General features: G+C 40.9%; 1 protein-coding gene across 2 annotated transcripts in view; it reads right to left on the bottom strand.

Moving 5' to 3' along the window:
- The window catches only part of CPNE4 (copine 4), a 493,746-nt gene that overhangs the window by 47,684 nt on the left and 423,615 nt on the right, over window positions 1-22,447 (bottom strand). For both annotated transcript variants that reach the window (XM_078151566.1, XM_020987268.2), the window contains one exon: window positions 10-108. In XM_078151566.1, coding sequence (XP_078007692.1) covers window positions 10-108 — 99 coding nt within the window. The remainder of the gene's footprint in view (window positions 1-9; window positions 109-22,447) is intronic.

A 22,447-nucleotide genomic window follows, 5' to 3' on the forward strand; every position in this document is an offset into this window, starting at 1 on the left:
GGCTCTTACCTGTTTTCCTTCCATCGCTCCTCTCATCTCCTTGAACGTCGAGGTAAATTCTCCAATGAAATCATGCTTGCCGTTGGAGTCCCAGTCCCAGACGATGCACTGCAAGAGAAGGAAATAAGCATCCTTTAGAAGGCTGCCTCTCTCAGGGGAAGGTAATGTGGACTTTGTAAAAGGTCAGATGCTTGAAGAGGGAGGAGGAGGAAAAAAGAATAAACAAATAGTGTCTGGTCTGGGAGGAGAGGACACCCCAAGGCAGCTTCCATTGACACAGATTAAGAACTCATCTGTAAATAGAGTTTTAGAGCTGTGGGGCTGGGGGGGGCGAGAAAGGAGGGGTCTGAGACATTGATCAACTGTGGTCAGACGGCTAGTGGGTGTTAGAGGCAGGTCTTGGATCTAGATGTCCCTAGCTCCAAGAATTCTACCCATTCTATTATGGATCTTGAAATAAGAAATTGCCCCTGCTTTCTTGAAACTTAGAATCCAGTGTGGTCACCTGCCAGCAAAAACAGGTTTTTCCACTCAGGACAGTGAGGGCCACCAGTCTCATTTTCCACAATGGACATTAGCACCAATATATATACATATACTGTAAAGAACAAAATAAAGTTAAAAGTGTTATGCAAAGTCTGAAAGGAGAAGAAAAGATTATTTTAGGCAATGCTGTATGTCTTCTGTATATAGTCTGAATATGTGTTTGTGTATGTTCTGTCTCCCTATTAGAATGCAAGCTCTTAGACAGCAGTTATGATTTTCCCTTTTGATTTTCTATTCCCCAGAACTTAGCACAGTCCCTGGCACATAGAAGACACTTAAATGTTAGCTGATTGATTGATCGACTGAAAAGAGGAGGTAGGGGAAACAGGAATAGAGAGGTGGATACTGAATAAATCTGATGGTCAGTGTGCTGCCAATCGGCAGCATAGTCCAGAGGGAAGAGAGCTGACCGAGGAGAGTAAGGTCACCTGGGTTCTAGGATCAGCTCTGCACTGATTAATTACATTAATAGGCAGCTAGGTAGCACAATGGATAGAGTGCTGGGCCTGGAGTCAGGAAGACCCGAGTTCAAGTCCAACCTCAGACACTTATTAGAAGTTGGGTGATCCTGGGCAAGTCACTGAACCTGTCTGCTTGGTTTCCTCATCTGTAAAATGAGGATAACAATAGCAGCTATCTCCCAGGATTGTTGGGAGGATCAAAAGAGATAATATTTGTAAAGTGCTTTACAAACCTTAAAGTGCTTTGTAGATAGTAGCTAGCTATTATTATTAGTTTAGACAAGTCACTTAACCTCTCTAGGCTTTGGTTTCCTCATCTACAAAATGAGAGACTAGGACTGGATTCAAACAACTGCACTTGAGGACCTAGAGGGCCACATGTGGCCTTGAGGCTGCCGGTTCCCCAGCCCTGGACTAGATAATCTTTAAGGCTACACTTAGCTCTAGTTTTCTAACATCCTATGAAATCCAATCACGGCCAACAGAAAATCTGGAGGAAGGAAATCCTTTGCAATCTTAAGCAACCTATTGGAAAGAGAGAGCAACTGAATTCAATCAAGATTTAAGGCCCAAAACATACGAGTCAAAATGCACACCAGTACTGCTCAGCAAAGGGCTTTGTTAACCAGAACTATGATTTCCTTGGCATAGGCAATTCTCAGTGGGCGAAACCTCCTACCCATACAGATCTGCCCCTGCTTTAAAATCTATAGTCTCAGAGAGCATTAGTCTTAGAAGAAGCATTAGTCTTAGCTTTGTAGTTTTAGAAGCTTTGAGAAGTTACATAATTTACCCAGGGTCACACAGCCAGTATGGGTCAGAAGTAGGACTTGAAATCTGGTCCTCCTGACTTCTAGACCCGCTCTCTATCCACTGCACCATGCTAGCTCCAAGCAGAGGTCACCTGCCAGCAAAAACAGGTTTTTCCACTCAGGATAGTGAAGGTCAGCAGCCTCATTTTTCACAATGGACATTAGCACCAATCGATGACTTGGCCCTTTAGTAAAACCACTTTGGATAAATTGAATGAGAGACAAGATAGAGATTGCCTTATAAGGGGTCACGTTCATTTATTACCAAGAAGTTTCTTCTACCTTTCCTTAGTTTCCACTTGCCTTCCCATCTCCTCACATCTCAGAGTGACTTTTTTTTTTTAAATGGAGACATTTAGCTCTTGGGGAAGAGAATAGGAAAGATGAAGAGAGCTTCAGGGTCCAAATGTGCTGTGACCAGCCCACTGGCACTCACACATTGCCACTACCCACCCCGTCGCAATACCTTCCTTGTCAATTCTCTCAAACAAGATGTATGTCAAGCTGTTAAAGGTGACAAGCATAAGCAACCTCTCTTCTCCCTTTCCTAAGAGCAGTTCCTAACCTCTACTCTCCACCTTTTCACCCCACCCACCCCATGCAGCCTTCCTTGATTAATTATAATCAAGGGGTAACACATTTCATTTGACCCCACTCTGTCTGAACATGCTCCTCTCTCTTCCTCCCAATACACCCTTCATCCTCTGCTCATATGCAGGTTCAATATGGGATTGTTGAATTATTCCATTCTTTCACTTGCTGCAGCCAATGCAGCTCAGATTTTCTTTTAGTAGCCAGAAACTGGAAACAGAGTGGGTACCTATTGATTAGGGAATTGTTGAACAACTTATGGAGTATGAGTGTTGTAAGATCTTATTGCCCAGTTAGATTATACTACATATGAGGAATCAGAGAAACATGAGAAGACTTGGATGAACTGATTCAGAGTGATGCAGAACCAAGGGAATATAGACAATAAAACCTGCCCCACTGTCCTCTAGCTCTTATGTACATATTCACTGGTGAGTCTTCCTTAAAGAATGCATTCTCTAGCTACTAAAGAATCAAAGTGTTAAGCAAGCTTCATCTTCCTTTTCCTCCAGGAGTTCCTGATAAATACAACGCCAAGGGGCATCCGTAATGATACTAAACACCACAATCACTTTTGGTGCCAGAAAACTGATCAAAAAACATCCTTCCATCTGCTCAGCAGAGAAGTGGTAGAGTATGGGCTCCAAATATTGCACAACTTCTCAGACACATTGGCAGCACTGGTCTGTTTTGTATAACTGCTTATAAAGGAGAGTTCTATGAAGGGCAATTATTGGGAAATGAATATGGCTGTGACATAAAAAAAAAGAAATGATTCAAATGAAATGTTTAGCATTTATTTGGGGAGCCTGATGTCTATCTGTGTTGGTATTTCCAGTCTTTGTAATCTGCTGGCAAAGAAGGACCACATGTGTTAACTGAGGAAGGGGTTAATAGTAGAAGGAATATGGGTGACTTTGGATAAGTGCCCTTCAGCTTCCTCATCTGTAAAAAGGGAGGATTGGATTAAATGATCTCCAAGGACCCTTCCAGCTCTGGACCTGTGACCCCTTTCCCAAATACAATTCTATGAATGCCCTCACCTAGAAGCCTGGATCTCTCCCATTCAGAGAGAGGAAACATCATTGTGCCTTGTAGGTCCTGCCACCTCTAAATCTCCCAGGTGATTTCCTGTCTCTCCACTCATTTTCATTTGGTTTTAATAATATTTTATTTGTTCCCCAATTACATGCAAAGACAATTGGGAACATTCTTGTCTCTCTACTTTAGTTCTGACTCTGATAACCTCTTGCATAGACCAGTCTAACAATCTTCCAATGGCTCTCTGCATCTCTCCAATCCATCCTCCACAGAGCTGACAAAGTGACATTCCTAAAGCACAGGCCTGGCCATGTTTCTTACCTCAAGAAGTTTGATTGTCCCTATTGTCATTAGGATGAGATATAACCTTTTCTGGCATACAAAGTCCTCCACAAAATGGTTCCAGTGACCTTTCCATATTAATAATAGTATTAATTTTACATTAATTTCTAATTTATTTAAATGATAAATTTAATATATTTAAATTAAATTATTTTAATTTAACTAATTAATTATATTAAATAATATCAATTTCCATGTTATTATTAATCATAAGAAGAAGAACTAACATTTATATAGCACTTACTATTTGTTAAGCACTTCACAATTATTATCTTATTTGATCCTCACAACAAATCTGAGGAGATGCTATCATTATCCCCATTTTACAGATGAGGAAACTGAGGCAAATAGAAGTTAACTGACTTACCTAGGGTCACACAGCTAAGATGTGTCTGAGGCTGGATTTGAACTCAGGCGTTCCTGACTGCAGGACTAGTGATCTGTCCACTGCACCACCTAACTGTTGCTAGGCTTCTGCTTATACTATGACAAGGCCCAAAGTGGCCACATATGTCATTTCATCCCTGACTTGTGCACCTTTGCACCATACCTGTACCTGTTAGAACCCTGAGCTCTTTTCAAGGGCCACTTCCTTCAAGAGCTCTTTCCTTATTTCCCAGGTCATTGGTAGACTCCAAATTATTTTTTGTAAATTGAATTTACTTATCTGTAAACATGTTGTAACCTCCCCCGCAGAATGTAAGCTCCTTAAGATCTTTCCCTTTTTTGTATCTGAATCCTTAGCAGAGAACCAGGCAAATAGCAGGCACTTAATAAATGCTTGTTAATTATTTCCTTCAAAACTCTGTTCAAGTGCTATTCTCTACGGTCCCCCCAATAAGTCCCTTGTATTTATTTTCTTCTAGTCTTCCCTACTGTTACCTCCCATCTATTCTTTATGTATCTTTTTATGCACCTGGTTATCTATATGTCATTTTGCCCATGAGAATGTAAGCTCCCTGAAGGCAGGGATTATTTTTCTTTTCTTTGAGTACTTAGCATTTAGCATAGCTCCTGGCACATTTTTGTTGTTTTTCAGTCATTTCAGTCATGTACAACTCTTCCTGACCCCATTTGGGGTTTTCTTGGCAAAGATACTGGAGTGGTTTGCCATTTCCTTCTCCAACTCATTTTATAGATGAGGAAACTGAGGCAAACAGAGTTCAGTGACTGGCCCAAAGTCACACAGCTAGTAAGTGACCGAGGCCAAATTTGCACTGAGGAAGATGAGTCTTCCCACTTTCCAGGCACAGCGCCACCTAGCTGTCCACATGGCACATAGTGCTTAGTAAATATTTGTTGACTGACACATTTCCCTCACTAGAGTATGATCCCTAGAGGGCAGGAACTGTTTTCACCTTCCTTTGTATCCCCCACACTTAGCTCAATACCTGCTTAGCATAATACCTGGCAGGTCAATCAAACAATTGTATCTGATTGCCTGACTGACAGAGATCAAATCCAATGCCTCTTAGAAGGGGGAGAGAACTAGGCTGCATTAGTTCTAGCCAATGATTTCTGTAGGGAAGCTCAGCTCTCTGGGCGAGCTTTGATCCTTCAACAGCCTGGAATTTCTCAGCATATCAGATGCAGGATTTTGTGTTGACCTTTCTTTGAGCAGGTCCCAAAGGAAGGAGAAGCTGAGGCTTCGAACAAACAAAGCAGTTGCCTTTGACTGCGTGGAGATGCTGCTAGCCAGCTCTGCAGCTAGAGAAAGGCACCTGGGAGCCCATGAAATTGTTCATTTTTCACTTGGAAAGAATGAGACAAGGCTCACAGCTTGAATCAATAAGGGGGAACCAGAAAAAGTGGTATATGTTAGCTTGGAAAATCTGGCTGCTAGCAGAGAGGGGCTTTTGGGAGCCTCTAAAACCTTGCTGGGGGTTGAATGGAATACCATTGTGAAGACTTCTCAGTGTAATTAAGATTTGGGACAAGACTATCCTGGATCTAGTAGTGGGTCCAGGAGGTGGTCCACTATCGATTTCTGTAAGATCATTTTTTTTCTTCTCCTGGTGCCAGACATTAGTCGTGGGAATTTGTCTAATGGTTAAACCTCTGGCCTGGCCTTTGACCTTACCCAAATGTGTTTTCTTTTTTTTGGCTCCCATTCATCTACCAGTCCCAGGAAACCCTAAATTCTTCAAGTCCCCTTATCTCCCTTTGACAGGATTTTACTTAGATGTCTTCCTGTTCCCAACATCGTCTGCTCAATCCCAAAACCTTCCAAAACAATTGTAAATTCTCTTCCTAACTGCACATTTCTTTTAATTGCTTCTTTGACATTATCTCAACAAACTGAGAAATATAGAGATGTATACACTATGTCCTTCGTCCTGTGTTAGAGCCTGGAGTGTGAGATTGTGAGCGCACAGTTGGGGGAAGGCGGGGGAGCTGAGTCTTCAGGGTTACGTAAGCTGATTTCTACCTCTGTGGGCCGTCTCCCCTCATCAGAGCGTACTGATGGACTGGTGGAGGGACACCCAAATCTCGAGATTTGAAATAATAATAATTATAGCTATAATAAACTAACTTTCTGTTTCTCCTTGTACACCTCTGTGTTTTGTTTTATTTTTAATTTGAGTGGCATCCCACACAGTGTTGACAGTGGTGGAGGGGACAGTGGTCTTGGAGTGAGAAGCCTTGAGTTCAAGTATCTGCTCTGACACTTACTGTGACCTTACGTAAGACCCTCAAACCTCCCATAGACCCCCACCTTTCCATCCTCAGCTTCCTTATCTGTAAGATGGATTTAATAACATTTATATAACCTATCTTAGGGCTAAAAGATTTTTTTAAAAACCCATTGTATTATTTAATGGCAGTCTGATACAGGGAATTCTGGATCAATGGATATATTCATAAAATTGAAATAGAAATTTTAAGTTCTGGTTGTGGAAAAGACATGATTACAGTTCAGTCAGTCATTTTTCATGACCCCATTGGGGATTTTCTTGGCAGAGACACTGGAGTGGTTTGCCATTTCCTTCTCCAGATCATTTTACAGATGAGGAAACTGAGGCAAGCAGGGTTAAATGACTTGCTCAGGGCCACACAGCTGGCAAGTGTCTGAAGCCAGATTTGAACTCAGGAAGAGGACATAGTGCCAGGCCTGGTGCTCCATCCACTTTGACACCAACTTGCCCCTCGCCACCTGGCTGGGCCACACGGCTAACCCTCATTCAAAATGTATTCAGTGATGATCAGTTTTCAAAGAAAAGCAGGAGCTAAGAGATGCTATGGATGGAATAGTTAGGCAGTTAAGGCTTTTAGATTTCATTTTCATTTCATTATTAACCTATTTGCAAGCCCTTCTCCTCTCTTCAAAAATGCCTTGTCTGGCCTCTGCAGTAACAAAGATGTCAAGCATTATCACTTTCTTGGTTTAAAGGCAGAGCCTGGATATATTATCTTCCTCTATACCATTTTTTTATATCACCTTTATTTCCAAATACATCGTTACTCTTCCACAGACAGGGAACCAGCCTTTCTAACAATTAAAAAGAAAGAAAGAAAAAAGTAGATCAGAAAAATTAACCAATGTACCAGCTGAGCCTGACAGCGTGGTCCCCCACCTCTGCAAGAGAGAGAAGCATTTTTGTTGTTATTTTTCCCTCTCCCCCCAACTCTTCTTTGGAACTCTGCTTGGTCACAATAATTACATGGTACTGACATATTTTCTATAGCCTTCATTCTGGAGAGCCCTTGTCTTTTTTGCCCATATGATCTCTGTCTTCCATCCATCAAGATCCTTGAATTCTATCCTTTCTACATATATTATACTTCATCATATGATCCAAGCTGGAAGGGACCTTGGAAATTGTCCAACTCTTTCATTTTTTTTTTTTGGTGAGGTGATTGGGATTAAGTGACTTGCCCAGGGTCACACAGCTAGTAAGTGTCAAGTGTTTGGTCTGAGGCTGTATGTGAACTCAGGTACTTCTGATTTCAGGGCTGGTGCTCTATCCACTGCACCACCTACCCGCTCCTCAACCCTTTCCTTTTGCAGATAAGAAGTGGCTTACTTGAGGTCACACAGGTGGCAGAGCTAGGCTTTGAACCCAAGTTCTTTGACCTCAGATCCTGCACCTCTATCTTCTTTCCTGTCTACTGCCCAAAGTGAAAGTGGAGAAACAGGCTCCTGGGGCTAGAGTTTATTGGAGACCAGGGCCAAATGTCAACAGATACTGGGCTGAGGAATGGAAGAATTATGGAGGGGAACTAGAGGGAGTGGTCATGCACTTCTCCACCTCCAGAAAAGAGGAAGGTGCTAGGAGAGGAGTCTGGTGGTAACCATGAACACTGATTAAGTCCAGGCTCTGTGCTAGGTGCTAAGAGATACTGAGACAAAAATGAAATAGTTCCTGGCCTCAAGGAACTTCCATTCCATGGGAGGAGCAGTATGCACACATATGATACATACAAAATATACACAAAGTAGAGAGAAAGCATTTTTAATTGGGAAGGGAATGCCAGATGCAACTGAATGGGCACAGAGCGCAATCCCACTTGAAGGTAGCTGCCATCCTTGCTGGAAGGAAAGCATTGTATAGACCTTAAAGCATTCTACAAATGGGAGTAATTATTGTAACGTAGCCTGCCCATGGATTGACCTCCCTGTTCTTTGTTTGAAGCTATAAGTTACCAAGGTCTCGTCATACCAACTGAATTCACTGATACCAAGCAAGCATCAAATCATTGTGCCTACAGAGTAGAAACAAATTCAGTATCTTGAGACATGACCCTTTCTTCCTCTCCTTCTGGCCTTCATTTGAAATTTGCTTTGAGATCTTTAAAAAGAAGATTACCACTTAACCTCTTTGATATTCAGCTTCAACTTTTGAAAGATGAACTTTGCAGAAGGTTCTTTTCCTTCTAGCTCTTTAAATTCTATGATGTAAATACATGTTTGTAGAAGAGACTCCCGAGTGGCTGAGAGAATACTGAGTGTCACACTGCATGCTGTTATCTCATTTACTTGTCTTCTATCCATTAAACCATATTGCCTCTAATATTAGCAATTAATACTTGGGTTGGAAAACTGGTAAAACACAGTACTTTCTAATTTCTTTCCCTGTAGGGGGGAATAGCAAGGTATCCCCTGGTTACTTCAGAGTAAGCCTCTGTTTCCTAAATCCAGATGAGAGAGGATTTTTTTTTTGTTCACGGATACCTTTGGTTGTCTGGTGAAGCCTATGGATTCCTTCTTAGAATAATGCCTTTAAATGCATAAAATAAAATGAAGTATATAGGATTACAAAGGAAACCAATCACAGCAAAATGTAGTTTGTCATCCATCCATTCATCCATGTAAGTATATATGTATGTATCTGTCTGTGTCTCCTACAGCCAGATTATACCTACCTTCTGTATTCATCAACAATGCATGGCACATAGCTTAATGAATATTTGTCAAAAGCTTGATTAGTTTTTGGGAAATCTGTAACTTCAGTATTTTGGAGACTTAACATTCCATGATTCAAAACCATACAATGCCTCCAGAAGAATTTTTTTCCCACCCTGAACCTGTGATTTCATCAGTATTGAGAGCTCTTAATGCAGAAATTCCATCTATGAATGCAGAGCAGCAACTGTTATATAAATTGTATTATTAAAGAGTAGCCTGAGTTGCTGAGAGGCTAAATAATACAGACAGAATGTGTCAGAGGTGGCACTTGAACTCAGGTTTTCTTCCATTGAAGGTCAGCTGTCTGTCCTTAACACAACTCTGCCTCTCACTGGAAGACTATTTTTTTAGTTTTTAACATTCATCTTCATAAGACTTTGAATTCCAAATTGTTTTCTCCCTCCCCAAGATGGCAAGCAATCTAACAGGTTATACATGTATAATCATATTAAACATATTTCACATTTCACTAGAAGACTACTGAAGGGAAATGAGAAATTTTAGGTAAAATATAAGAGACCCCTTCTCTGAGTACTGTTTTTAAATGTATAAAATAAGGTACATAGGAGTGGGAAGGAAAGCAAAGCTTAGTGAAAATAAAGATATCTTTTTCCTATCCAAGTCACTGATCCCCTGAAGTCTGCCCATGGCCTCTTGGGAGCCCAAGGACCCCAAGTGAAGAATCTCTGGACTAGAAGATTTCTCACATGTCCTCCAGCTCTGCTTCTACAGAACTATAATATTTAAGTAATTGTGTACGTAGGTGATGACAATAACTACAGTTAGTAGTTTACAAAGCACTTTCCTCACCATAACCCTGTGAATTAGCTAGTGAAAGTATTCCGGTCCCCTTTTACAAGCAGTCACAGAGAGGATGATTTATTTGTCTAAGGTCATAGAACTAGGAAGTATTTGAACAGAGAGTCAAACCCTTGTCTTCTAGTGACAAATGTCACCTACTCTGTGGAATACATAAGTTTATGACAGTGTGTTACCTCTCCCCAGAGCTTCTGCAGCGTAAGCTTTCTGGCTAATCCTAGAATAAAAAGCTTTGTCCCTTGTTCAAGGAACTTTATGAGAACAGAACAGATGGAGAAGACTTGCCCCTGAAATCATCACAAATCCTATTCAGGTGCTATCATACCTCCTTAAGTGTAATTTCCATTCAAACCCGTAAAGACAGTCTTAGAGGGATACTTATAATTAGAACATTTCAACAACGTTAATGAAGAAAGAGTGAGAGTATATTGGCATCAGCCTTCCAATGCACACATTTCAGCATTTCTGGATCATAGTGGGGAGGGAGAGAGAGGTGGGGGAGGAAGAGACAGGTTGGGGTGAGGGAGAGGGAAAGGGGGAGGGAGAGGGAGAGGGGGAGGGAGGAAGGGAGAGGGAAAGGGAGAGGGGGAGGGGGAGGGAGGGAGAGGGAGAGAGGGAGGGAGGGAGAGGGAGAGGGGGAAGGAGAGAGAGAGACAGACAGACACAGACACTGAGACTTTCACACTGTAATATCCAAAGAAATGGCTTTCTTTGGAGATTTGTGCCCGTAGTTTAGATAAGCCTGAGAGGATCTCAAATTCTCATCTAGACCTTTGAAACTTCACACATTGCTCTATTTTATGAAAACTGAATCTCCCACGAACTCTGAAGAGGGTGAAAAGGGTGGACTCTGTGTGATGTATCCTAGCTTTCTTCATTATCACATGAGATTGACAGTGGTCCAACTCGACCTTCCCTCTTTCAGTTACTTTAAAGCTCTAAGATGAATGCCACTTCACAATTTGATTTGGCAACTGACAGGTGACTGAACTGGGATCACTAACTTCTGCAAAATAAAATGTAAATATGAAGTCAATCTCTCTTTGGACTTCACCCAAATTCTAAGTGTTCAATTATAAAAAAGAAAGTTCTATGATCCACAAGGCAGGATGATGATTCTAATTACTAAAAAAAAAGTCTTTTCTTGTTCTTCTAAGGTTTAGGAATTCCCGGGATGCATATTTTTCTGAGTGATATTCTGGATGAGCTTTATCCTTGGCTCACTCTGACCCTTCAGAACAATCTCTTTACTCTTTCTAACACTCCTCTCTAGCACTCCCTGCTAGAGAGATAAAATGTGATGGAAAACATCGAATAAAAAGTGAGAGGCATTAAAGACTTGTGGATGACAGAGAAGTTTCATGCCTGTAGTAATAACAGGAATAATATTTTTTTAAAAAAAGAGTTGAGAGGTATAATCTAAATAACAAAACATGATATTTTGTAACTGAGAGGAAATAATTGATTACTGATGTGTGAAATCATTTCTGAATTAGGTGTCATATAGAGTAAGACAATCAACTTGTTAGGGCGAAGATCAAAATCAATGGCAAAGTAAGAAGGAAGTATAAACATTAGAATGGATGGTGTACCTGTGCTTGACCTGTCTATACAGGAAAAACAAATGGATGAAGAGTACCTATTGTTCTTTAAGATTAAAATATGCAATTGGATGGCCTTCTTGTAATCTAGTTCATTAGATGGACAATGAATTGAGCCTCGAATTGAACAGAAAGAGCAAAGTAAGCCAGATTACTTTGGAAAATTATCCAGGGCTTTAATAACCCTAAAGTTCTCCCTGAAACAAAGAGCCATGTTTTCAACACCACTTTTCTTCTGCTCACATTGGGAAGATCCCTTGTGGTGAATTTATGGAAAGAAAGGGCAAGAGGAATGCAGGATGGGAAGGCATATATAAATTTCAATCTACCTCTTTAGAGAAAACAGTCTAAAGCAGGTCTATTCTTGAAACACTTTTCTTCCTCATCTCTGCCTCCTGGAGCCCCTGGCTTCCTTCAAGACTCAGCTCAAATCTTGCTTTCTTGCAAGAGCCCTTCCTGAATCCTCTTATTGTTGGTATCTTCGCTTCTAAGATTTCCTTCCATTTACTCTACATAAATCTTGTATCTATCTTGTTATTCACATGTTGTTGCTACCTTTGGAATGTGAGGTCTTTGAGTATAGAGATAGCCCTTACCTGGCACATAATAGGCACTTAATAAATGGTTGCTATGGGTGAACTCACAGATCCTTGTGAGCCTTCATTGGGGAAGTGGATAGAATATCAGACCTAGAGTCAGGAAGACTTGAGTTCAAATCCTGTCTCTGACACTTCCTAGCTGCATGATCTAAGGCAAACCACTTATTCCTCCCTCTGTCTCAGCGTAGTCATTTGTTAAATGGGATCTTTGAGAATTTCTACTTTGCTGGTGTAACCTTGGAGAATGCAGAGTCACTTGCATATCACCCCCATCTGTAAAATGGGGGTGACATTTTATTGGATGACCAGTGAGGTTACTTCCACCTCTAAATCTATGATCACTCAAACATCACTAATTTAGTGGGGGTATGGTCTCCTAAGGACAGAGGGTAGGGAATAGATTGGTGATTTCATTGGTGTGAGAAATGCGCTGTACAATGTAGCTGAGTACTTTCTCTGTAACTTATAATCTCAGAGAGCTGCCAAGAATACTGAATGAAGTGATTTGCCCAGAGGAAATTGCAATGGGAACATGGGTTGAAACATTGATTGGCTATCCTCTTTACCTGGGGCAGTTGTATATGATCTGGTTTCTATCCTGCAAACCCTGCAAGAAACTGTGTTCTAGTGCTTTAAAACCAGTTAAGCCAACAAGAGCCAAACGGCCCATTGCAGTTATGAAGAGAAGCTCTTCCATGATTCATGTTACAGTGACCTTGCTGGAAACAGTCGCTTCAAGGGAAAACAAACTGAATAAAGGCTTGCCTTTTGGCAAACAGTGAAACAAGCCATCTCACTCACTCTGGAAAAAGTAATGGACTAGAAATGAGGGGACCAAGGTTCTCATACTGCCTTTGCTAATAGCCAACTGCCCTAAGTCTCACTTTGAGGGTATTGAACCAGAAGATGTCTAAGGACCCTTCCAGCTGAAGCAAAATAAAATAGTTAGAATTCTGGAATTCTTTCAGGACAGACCTTCTAATCCAACTATAGGCTAGAATTTCACTAACTCTGGAAACCTGGACTGTATTTTTCTCAAATTGTCTGCACCTTGGTGAAGCAAGGAGTTATCTGAAGCTGTATTATTCATTTTCTCCATTGATTTACCTCACTCCCTTTAGGATAACAGCCTAATCCATGACTAGATAATACATCTTGAAAAGCCTTTCAATTCCAATTCCACTCAACCAGAATCTAACTCTAATGGGCATTAGTTTGGTCCTGAAAAACACCAACACCAAGGCAAAGGCTTCTTTTAAAAATATGCAGTCCTTTAATGGATTCCTGCCCCCCTCCAGTTCTAATAAAGAAAAGTGCATGAAACCCAACGAAACAGAATAATAACATTTGGGGGACTTGCCCTCTATAGCTGGTACAGATGGTGGTGCTATGCACTTCATGTCTGATTGTAAGTTCCTTGAGTATATGAACCATATCTGTCCAGTTTGCCCAATAAAGTATCTTGCTCAGGCAAATGCTTAATTAACTAAGAAAAACAATAACAAGCAAAATAAAATAATTTATGGGGCAGTTTCATATAGAATAAACTAGCACTTGCTTCTCAAATTCAATAAAAAAATCATTTATGCTTTGATAAAATGATTAAAAAATTACATTTATTTTGAGTACTACATGAGACAGCTTGGTGCAGCAGTAAGTAGAATGCTGGACATCGAGGCAGGGAGATCTGGGTTTAAATCCTACCTCAGAGACTTCCTAGCTGTGTGATTCTGAGCAAGCCATTTTACCTCTCTGTGCCTCCACTGTCAAATCTGTAAAATGAGGGGGTTGGAATCAATGGTCTGTAAAGTGTTTTCTAGCTAAAAATCTCTGATGCTATGCTCCCGATTCTAACACAATTTATTTTATTTGCCTATAATCATAGATTGTCATAAAATCAGAGGGCTGTAGAGGTAGAAGGGACCTGAGAGATCATTAATTCATTCATCCACAAAACATTTCTGATCCAATTACTTCATTTTATAGCTGAGGAAAATGAAGATCTTAGGTATTAAGTAACTCAATAGGCAGAAAATACATGAAAAAAACTGGAAGAAAAGATTTAGGGGGAAGATCTGGGTTCAAGTCTTGGTTCTGTAATGTGTTAATTGTGTGACTTTGGGCAAGTCAGTTCACCCCTATGGTCCTCATTTTCCTTATCTAGAAAATGAGAGGTTGGTGGAGAGGATGTGGGAAAACTGGAACACTAATGCATTGTTGGTGGAGTTGTGAAATGATGGAGAATTTGGAACTATGCCCAAATGGCAACCAAACTGTGCATAGCCTTTGATCCAGCAATACTGCTACTAGGTCTGTATCTCAAAGAGATCATAAAAAGGGGAAAAGGATCCACATATACAAAAATATTTATAGCAGTTCTTTTGATGGTGACAAAGAACTGGAAATTGAGGGGATGTTCATCAATTGAGGAATGACTGAACAAGTTGTGGTATATGAATGTAATGGAATACTGTTGTGCTATAAGAAATGATGAGTAGGCAGACTTCAGAAAAACCTGGAAAGACTTATATGGTCTGATGCTGGGTGAAGTGAGTAGAACTGGGAGAACATTGTACACAGTAACAGCAACATTGTGTGATGATCAGCTATGGTAGACTTAGCTCTTCCCAGCAATACAATGATCCAAGATAATTCCAAAAGACTCATGATGGAAAATGCTATCTACATCCAGAGAAAGAGCTATGGAGTCTGAATGCAGATTGAAGCATACTATTTTCACTTTTTTGTTGTTTTTTTCTTTCCCATGGTTTATCCCTTTTGTTCTGATTCTTCTTTCACAACATGACTAATGTGGAAAATATGATTGTACATATATATAATATATAATAATATGATATCTATATCAGATTGCTTGCTGTCTTGGGGAGGAGGGAGAAGGTGGGAAGGAGAAAAATTCAGAACCCAGAGTTTTACAAAAATAAATATTGGAAATTATCTTTACATGTAATTGGAAAAAAAAATACTATTAAGTAAAAAAAAAAAAGAAAGAAAATGAGAGGTTGGATTAGTTGATGTCTATGGTCTTTTTCAGTTCTAAACCTCCTTCCTCCCTCCCCACCCCCAAGTCCCCACCAGTATGTTGTTGTTTGGTCATTTTTAGTTGTGTCTGACTCTTCATGACCCCATCTGGGGTTTGCTTGGCAGAGATACTGCAAGTGTTTTGCCGTTTCCTTCTCCAGCTCTTTTTCAGATGAAGAACTAAGGCAAATAGGTTAAGTGACTTGCCCAGGGTCGCATAGCTAGTAAGTGTCTGAGGCCAGATTTGAACTCAGGAAGATGCATCTCCCTGACTCCAGGCCCAGTACTCTATCCACTTTGCCACTTAATTGTCCTCCTCCCAGATACATATGTATATATGTATGTGTATGTGTATATAACGCACATATGCATATTGTATTTATATATACACATATGTCACATAGTCTTCTCTTTCACTTTGTCTCTTTCTCTCTCTGGATGGAAGACACTAGGATTCTTCTTTCAGGATAGGTCTTCTAGTCCATCAATAAGCTTGAATTGTATGCATATATGATGTAAGGAAGGAGAGGTGAGAGAAGTAGAAAGACATACTTGGACAGACATTGAAGATGGAAGATGAGTTAGGTCCCGTATTGAGTAGGAGGAAGAGATGGGATTGTATTCCATTAAAGAAGCATAGAATGTTTGAGGATCCCAAACTGCTTTCTGCCACAAAACCCTATCTCTTTAATGTCAATATTCTCTGGTAATGTAATATGACTGAAAATCATAAGATACTCACAACTACAGGTGATCTGAAGGTAAATGATGAGAAACCTGGTGGAAACAGGTAGATGAGGGCACATTCTCAAGATGATTAAAGTGCAGAAGTGGCATAGAGGACACTCCATCAGTAAAGTATATATAGCTAGAAAATGAGGGCTAATCATGTAGGCAGAAAGAGACACAACAAACAGATAGACAACCCAAGTGTCAAGTGCCAACTTGTTGATGCCTTTGATAATTTTTTTTAAAGGTAGGTTTATAGTATATTGGGTAGACTCTGGCAGATTTATGGAAATACGAGAATTATAGAATGAGGAGAGGTGTTAAGAGCTCTTCCAGTGTAAGCAGAATTAGAACTCCTCACACATCCCTTGAAGTAAGGCAGACTTCACCAGGAAACTGGTGACCGCATTGGAATGCATGTGTCCATGGTTGAGGTGAACATAAGAAAAGGCTAGCTTGGTTTTTCTTAACTGAGATGGAAGAAAGGCAAAAGGAAAAAAAACCCTACCCTATTCTCTGGAAAAAAAAACCCAACCCAGTACATGCTAATCTCTCTGTTTTCCAATGAGTTGTGCAGTTGGCGGCTCATTGATTACTATTATCTGACAACCAGAAGCAACTACTATTGGCTGTATCTCTAGGAACACAAAATAAAGGAAAAGAAGAATGGGAGAAACAGATAACTCCAGATACTTTTAAGAACAGAATCCAGTTTCCAAATCATGGCCTTGGAAGCATCAAGGACTCTCCTGACAGAAGACTTCTCAGTGGGAACCCTTGTTACTCGACAGCGTACAGCTTGGCACCACTATGCACCTTGAATGGAGTCTAGTTTGAATACAGATTTGCTTGGATGTTTTTCCTAGTTAATTACTTTCTGCAGCAACAACCACAGGTGTCCAGGACTTGGAAGCTTTAAAACAATCAGGAAACAAAACGCATCGCGGGCAAGGACCCGCCAGCCATTCTCACCAAACCGTATGAGATGAGCCATGAGAAACAGATGGTTCGGAAGACCAGCCAGATACCATGAGCTCTGTGCTTCAGATGGTCCATAATTTGCTTTGCTTTTTGAAACCACATTCAGTTCTCTGGGGTTGGGTGTCTCCTTAGCTTGGTAATGCATTTTCAAGGTGGCTAGAGGTTGCTCCACCTACCTCAACCTTTCCTATCCCAGTTCAACCATCCATAATTGGTGGGGTAGTGGTGGCAATAGCTATTTGAATAAGTTTTTGGAAAAATTCTCAGGAGTCTTTGAATTGTTAAACTATTAAAAACTCTACGATTCTAACAATGAAACCCACGAGTTGAATGAAATCATCCCTTTCCCAAATAAAAATATGCAAGAGAGAGCGCCTGACGGGTGGAGGAAGCTGGAAGGGGTGGAGAAGCGAGAGGACTTGGTTCAGTTGCCAGCTCCCCTTACTTCTAGTGGACCTCAGATTCTTCCCATTGGGAGGAAAATAGACACACATTTATTTGCAAAATGGGGGCAACATTGAGCCAGGGTTCCAACAGCTCTGAACAGGATTTCCAGCTGGTCTCATTAGACTTATTAGATGAGCTTCTCATTCTGTGTCCCCACCCTGGTAAGAAGGACAGATGAAGCAAAGACCCCAACTTTTTGCTTTCTTCCTCAGCTGTAGCCTGATATTCAAATCTATCCACCTACTGCTGAGAAACCATCCTCTCCATAGTCTGTGTCATCAATAACTAACTTGAGAGGCCAATAAAACTGCAGAAGATGAATGAGAAGTTTCTCCCAGTGGCTTTAACCATCAAAACCCTTAATGGACTTTGTTGATAAGTGGACCCCAGTTTTCATCCAAATCTCATTCTCCCTGTCTCAGGGAGAAATAACTGTAGAGAAAGTTTCCTGACTCCCATAATGATTCTAACAACACATCTATCAGCCTGCCATTTTCCATCGAGGTACACTAGATAAGTGACTGAGAGCAGGTTTCTTTTATTTGTCCTCTGCCTTCCAATCCATCTTTCAAGGTACTGCCAGACGAATCTTCCTTATGCCTCAACCCAGCCTTAAGTGGAGGAAGAGCCATATAACAACCATGTTGTATATGGCCAGAGAAGGAGGTGGGCTAATCACATAACTGGAGAATCTTTAGTGGTCTCTTCTTGCCCACCAAGTAAATGCTCTGCCCAGCATATAAGGCCCTTTCCAATATGGCACCATTCCACCATTCTCTCCTGATTTATCTGATGTTTTTCCAATTCATGCAAAACTAAACAGCTTCAAGATCCCTGAATTTGCATTGTGCTCTTGTACCCCTATGTATTTGCTCATGCTTTCCCCTAGTTCTTTCCCCTTTTTGCCTATTTTATTCCTGTTCAGCCTCTAATGGAAGTGTTTGAGCAGAGGATGACAGTGATACCAAATATAGAAGGGCTTCCAATCAGCAATTATTAAACACCTACTATAGGTTAGGCACTGTACTAAGCACTGAGATACAACTAATAGATGGTCTCTGCCTTCAAGGAGCTTACAATCTGAAGGGGAGAAAACACATAAAAGGAAGCAGAAAAGCAGAGAGGAGGGGATGGTATCCCATGGGGTACCTGGAATAGGGGGTGGGGATCTGGTTCTGTGGAGATGAAATCAGATGCAAGGTAGAGTGATCTGAGAGTCAAGCTTCTGCCTTATGTAAAGGAAGGCATTGGAAGGAGTTTGGTCCTCTGCCCTCCAGCCCTCCAATCAGAGAGAAGAGGAGGCTGAGAGATGTGGTGTCAATCAAGGCTTGAGTTAGCAGCAGGTTGGGCAGATTAGAAGGGATGAGTTCATTCTGGGAGGGGCATCGTGTTCTGTGGAATCACAACCAGACATGACAGCAGATACAAAATGGGTCTGGGGCCAGCCCATCTCAGGAATCACTTCTAATGTTAACATGAGATGATCCCAGTCCCATATAGCTTTGCCCTCACAAAGACACACACTGGGAAGTATAGGTGATGAACTTGGGGTGATTCTGAGGAGCCAAGAGTCCAGCCATCCCCCTTCTCCTTGTAACTTCCATCCTCTTGTTCCCAACTGAACAGAGAATGGGAAAACAGTGACAGGAGTGTGTAAGTCTTTTGAGTCAACCTCTGCATCCATGTTTATACAATATGATTGATTTTACTTTGTCAATCAGTCATGGAGTTAATTATATGTTTCTCTTGGGCACCATTATAAATGATGATATGGCAAACAGAGCTCTAATGGGCATTAGCATTCAGCTAGTAAATGGATGATGCCATGGCATTGGTATTGATGAACATGGGCCTCCCTTCTCCATTATGAGTCATCTGTGTTATTAAGAGCAATGCACTGAGCTAATCCTATTTCTGCTGTCTTGTCATTCATGGCTATATGGACAATGAAGTCACCAATAAGTAGTGGGGGTGAGGGACTCTGATGTGTGTGTGTGTGTGTGTGTGTGTGTGTGTGTGTGTGTGTGTCTAAAACTGGAAATACCCAGGCCTAATACTTAGGATATAACTGCTGGAGCCCTCCCTCCCAAACTACCTGATAGTTGATTACTGTGCACGTATTTGCATTAATTAACTCTAATGATGATAGATATAGTTTTGAATGTACTTGTCTCTCCCATTAGAATGTAATCTCCTTGCAAGCAGGAATGATTTCATTTTTTTTGGTCATTGTATCCCTAGAATCTAGCACAGTGCCTGGCACATAGTAGGTTATTACTTACTGACTGATTAATTGGGGGAAACCTCTTCTTACATGTCTGACTTGGAACTTTGGAAAAAAATTTGAACTGCCACAAACTGCTGCCAGAAAATTTCCCCCAAGGAGCAAAATTAAGAAGGATGTACATTGCATCTGAGAAGCTTATTTCTACATGTAAAGTTGAGGCAGCCAGCGGTTCAGTAGTTAGAGCTCTGGGAAGATCTGAATTCAAATGTGACCTCAAATACTTACTAGCTGTGTGACCCTGGGCAAGTCACTTCACCCTGTTTATCTCAGTTTCCTCATCTGTAAAATAAGCTGGAGAAGGAAATGGCAAACCACTTTAGTATCTTTGCCAAGAAAACCCCATTTACCATAGTGGGCCATGGGGTCTCAAAAAGTCGAACACAACTGAACAACAACAAAGTGTAGAGAAAGTTGAAAGCAGGGTAAGAATCAGTACAGTGAATGAAGAACAGAATTCTTCTTTCCAAAGAATACAAAAATTGACTGTCAAGAGAACTATCAACAGAAACAAACAGGGTTAATTAATATGCTGGCTCTCAGATGAGATGTAGATTTCATTCCATTAATATGTGGTTGGTCAGCAAGGTGTTAAACTGGGGAAAGTTGGAATTGCTGGAACTCAAGTGTCCTCATCAAATGCAGTAGATTCTCCAAATGTCATTACATTCCTAATCCACCCTGGTTTCAAATTGTCTGGACTTGGCATTTGGATTAGACTTAAAAAAATGTAACACTAAAAAAAAAATTTAAAAAAAGTAACACTTTATATTGATGCCTTTTGTTTTTACATCAAAATAATTTCTGAAAAAAAAAAGAACCCTCCACACACACTATTTAAAATATTAATTATTGTCTTGAAATAAGGAAAATAGTAAATGAAGCAAAAGCACATAATATGGGGACTATCCTTGAGCAGGTATACATTGTGCCCCAGAGGCCCTCCACCTCTCTGATGCATGGAGTCAGGTGAGTTTATTCCCTGTGCACCAGGACCATGGCTGGTTTTTCAGCTGCTTAGAATTTGGCTGCTCTTTTCAACGATCTCTTCGTTAACATTGTCGTACTCATTGGAACCCCTCTTAATTCTAGTGATTTGCCCAAGGTCTTATAGGAAGTGTCAGAGTTGGGATTGGAACACACGTCCAGAATCAGAGCTCTTTTCTCTCTACCTTTAGGTCCCTACGCATTTCTTGTTTAGCCTTTAAGCCAGTGACCACTGCTGTATTTCCTTCTCTCTGTTCTTCATTCTCAGGAGCAAAGGTGGGCATGGGTTGGTGGGAACACAGCTGTTGATGGGGCTCAGTGCTTACCCCATGCCTGTGATCTCAAGGGGAATGAAAGGCCACTCTCCCTCACAAAGAGGGTGTGCATCGTTAGCAGAAGAGATTGGATCCTAGAATTCCAGGCTGGAAGGGACTTAGAGAGTGTCTCATCCAACTCCCTAATTTTACACAGGAGGAAACTATGGAGAAGGAAAGTGAAGTACAGAGAAGTGAGAAGATCTGCCAGGATCCCTCCTAGCTAAGCAGTACAGCACAGTATAATTCAAGGATCAGAAAATGAGAGCCTGAGGGCTAAATCTAGTGTTTAAACATGTAGATCATGCATCCATTTTGACCTTATCTTGGTGAATGGTGTAACAAATTGGTCTAGGCCCAATTTCTGCCAGACTGCTTTCCAGCTTTCCCAACAATTTTTTTTTTTTACCAAATAATGAATTTTTATCCTCAAAACTCAAGTTTGTACACAACAGATTTGCACTTTCAGGTACAATCATCTCCGCCCTGCCCGCCCCCCCCATTATACTATGTATAGAAAACCTTGTTTTATTTCTTAAGTTCAGAATTAAACAAAAAAATTTAAAAGGGAAAAAATAAACATGTAGAAACTCTTCTTAGCTCCTATGCTGTACAAAAACAGCCTGTCCCCAGGATTTGACCCTCAGATTATAGTTTACTGACTCCTGGTATAGTGGAAACAGAAATTAATTTGGAAACAATAGGTCCTGGACTCAAATTCTGGCTCTGTCACTTAACTACTTCTGTGAAATTGGCTAATTAAATCTACTTCCTGAAGTCAGGGACTGAGCCTGGGTCCTCGGACCTCAGGACCATGTTCTATCCGCTGGGGCCTGTTGACCTCAGAACAAGTCCTGAAAGATTTAAGAAGGAAAACCAAAATAAATTCCTGTTATTTGTTTGCTTACCTGGAATTTTGAGCTGTCTATTACAAGTAGAATTAAAATTAAAAAGGTAACTTACTAAAGGTTCAGGTTAGTTAGCTTTTGATTAAATTAGGAACTAACGGAGGATAGAACATTAACCCTATTTTTTCCCTCAGTAGTAGCACCCTGGTGACCAGGAGGAGTTAATATAGCCTTTAGAGGTACCTAATTGGCATTTAGGGAAAAACTGGCTCATTGAATTGCCATATCTATTTAGAGTGTAGGGAAAAGGAAAGAAGAGGCCGTGGTTCAGCTTCTCTAATCCAAAGTGGGGGCATAGGGACTTTTCCACATCCCCTCCCCAATGGGCAGGCTCTATTGTAAAAACTGAAAGCAGGGGGCAGAATTCCAGGCCCCCTTTCCCAGATTTACTGAATCTCTAGTGACAGACTAGTGGATACAGAATCACAGAGCAGAAAGATACCATAGGGATCCCTAGTCACAGGGTTATAGAATCAGACCTCAGAGGTCATCTGTAGGAATGGAAGAACCCAACCTAACCTGGCTGAGTTCCTGACTCC

Source organism: Phascolarctos cinereus, unplaced genomic scaffold, assembly GCF_003287225.1.
Source record: "Phascolarctos cinereus isolate Bilbo 61053 unplaced genomic scaffold, phaCin_HiC Scaffold_1;HRSCAF=81, whole genome shotgun sequence".
Taxonomy (NCBI): domain Eukaryota; kingdom Metazoa; phylum Chordata; class Mammalia; order Diprotodontia; family Phascolarctidae; genus Phascolarctos; species Phascolarctos cinereus.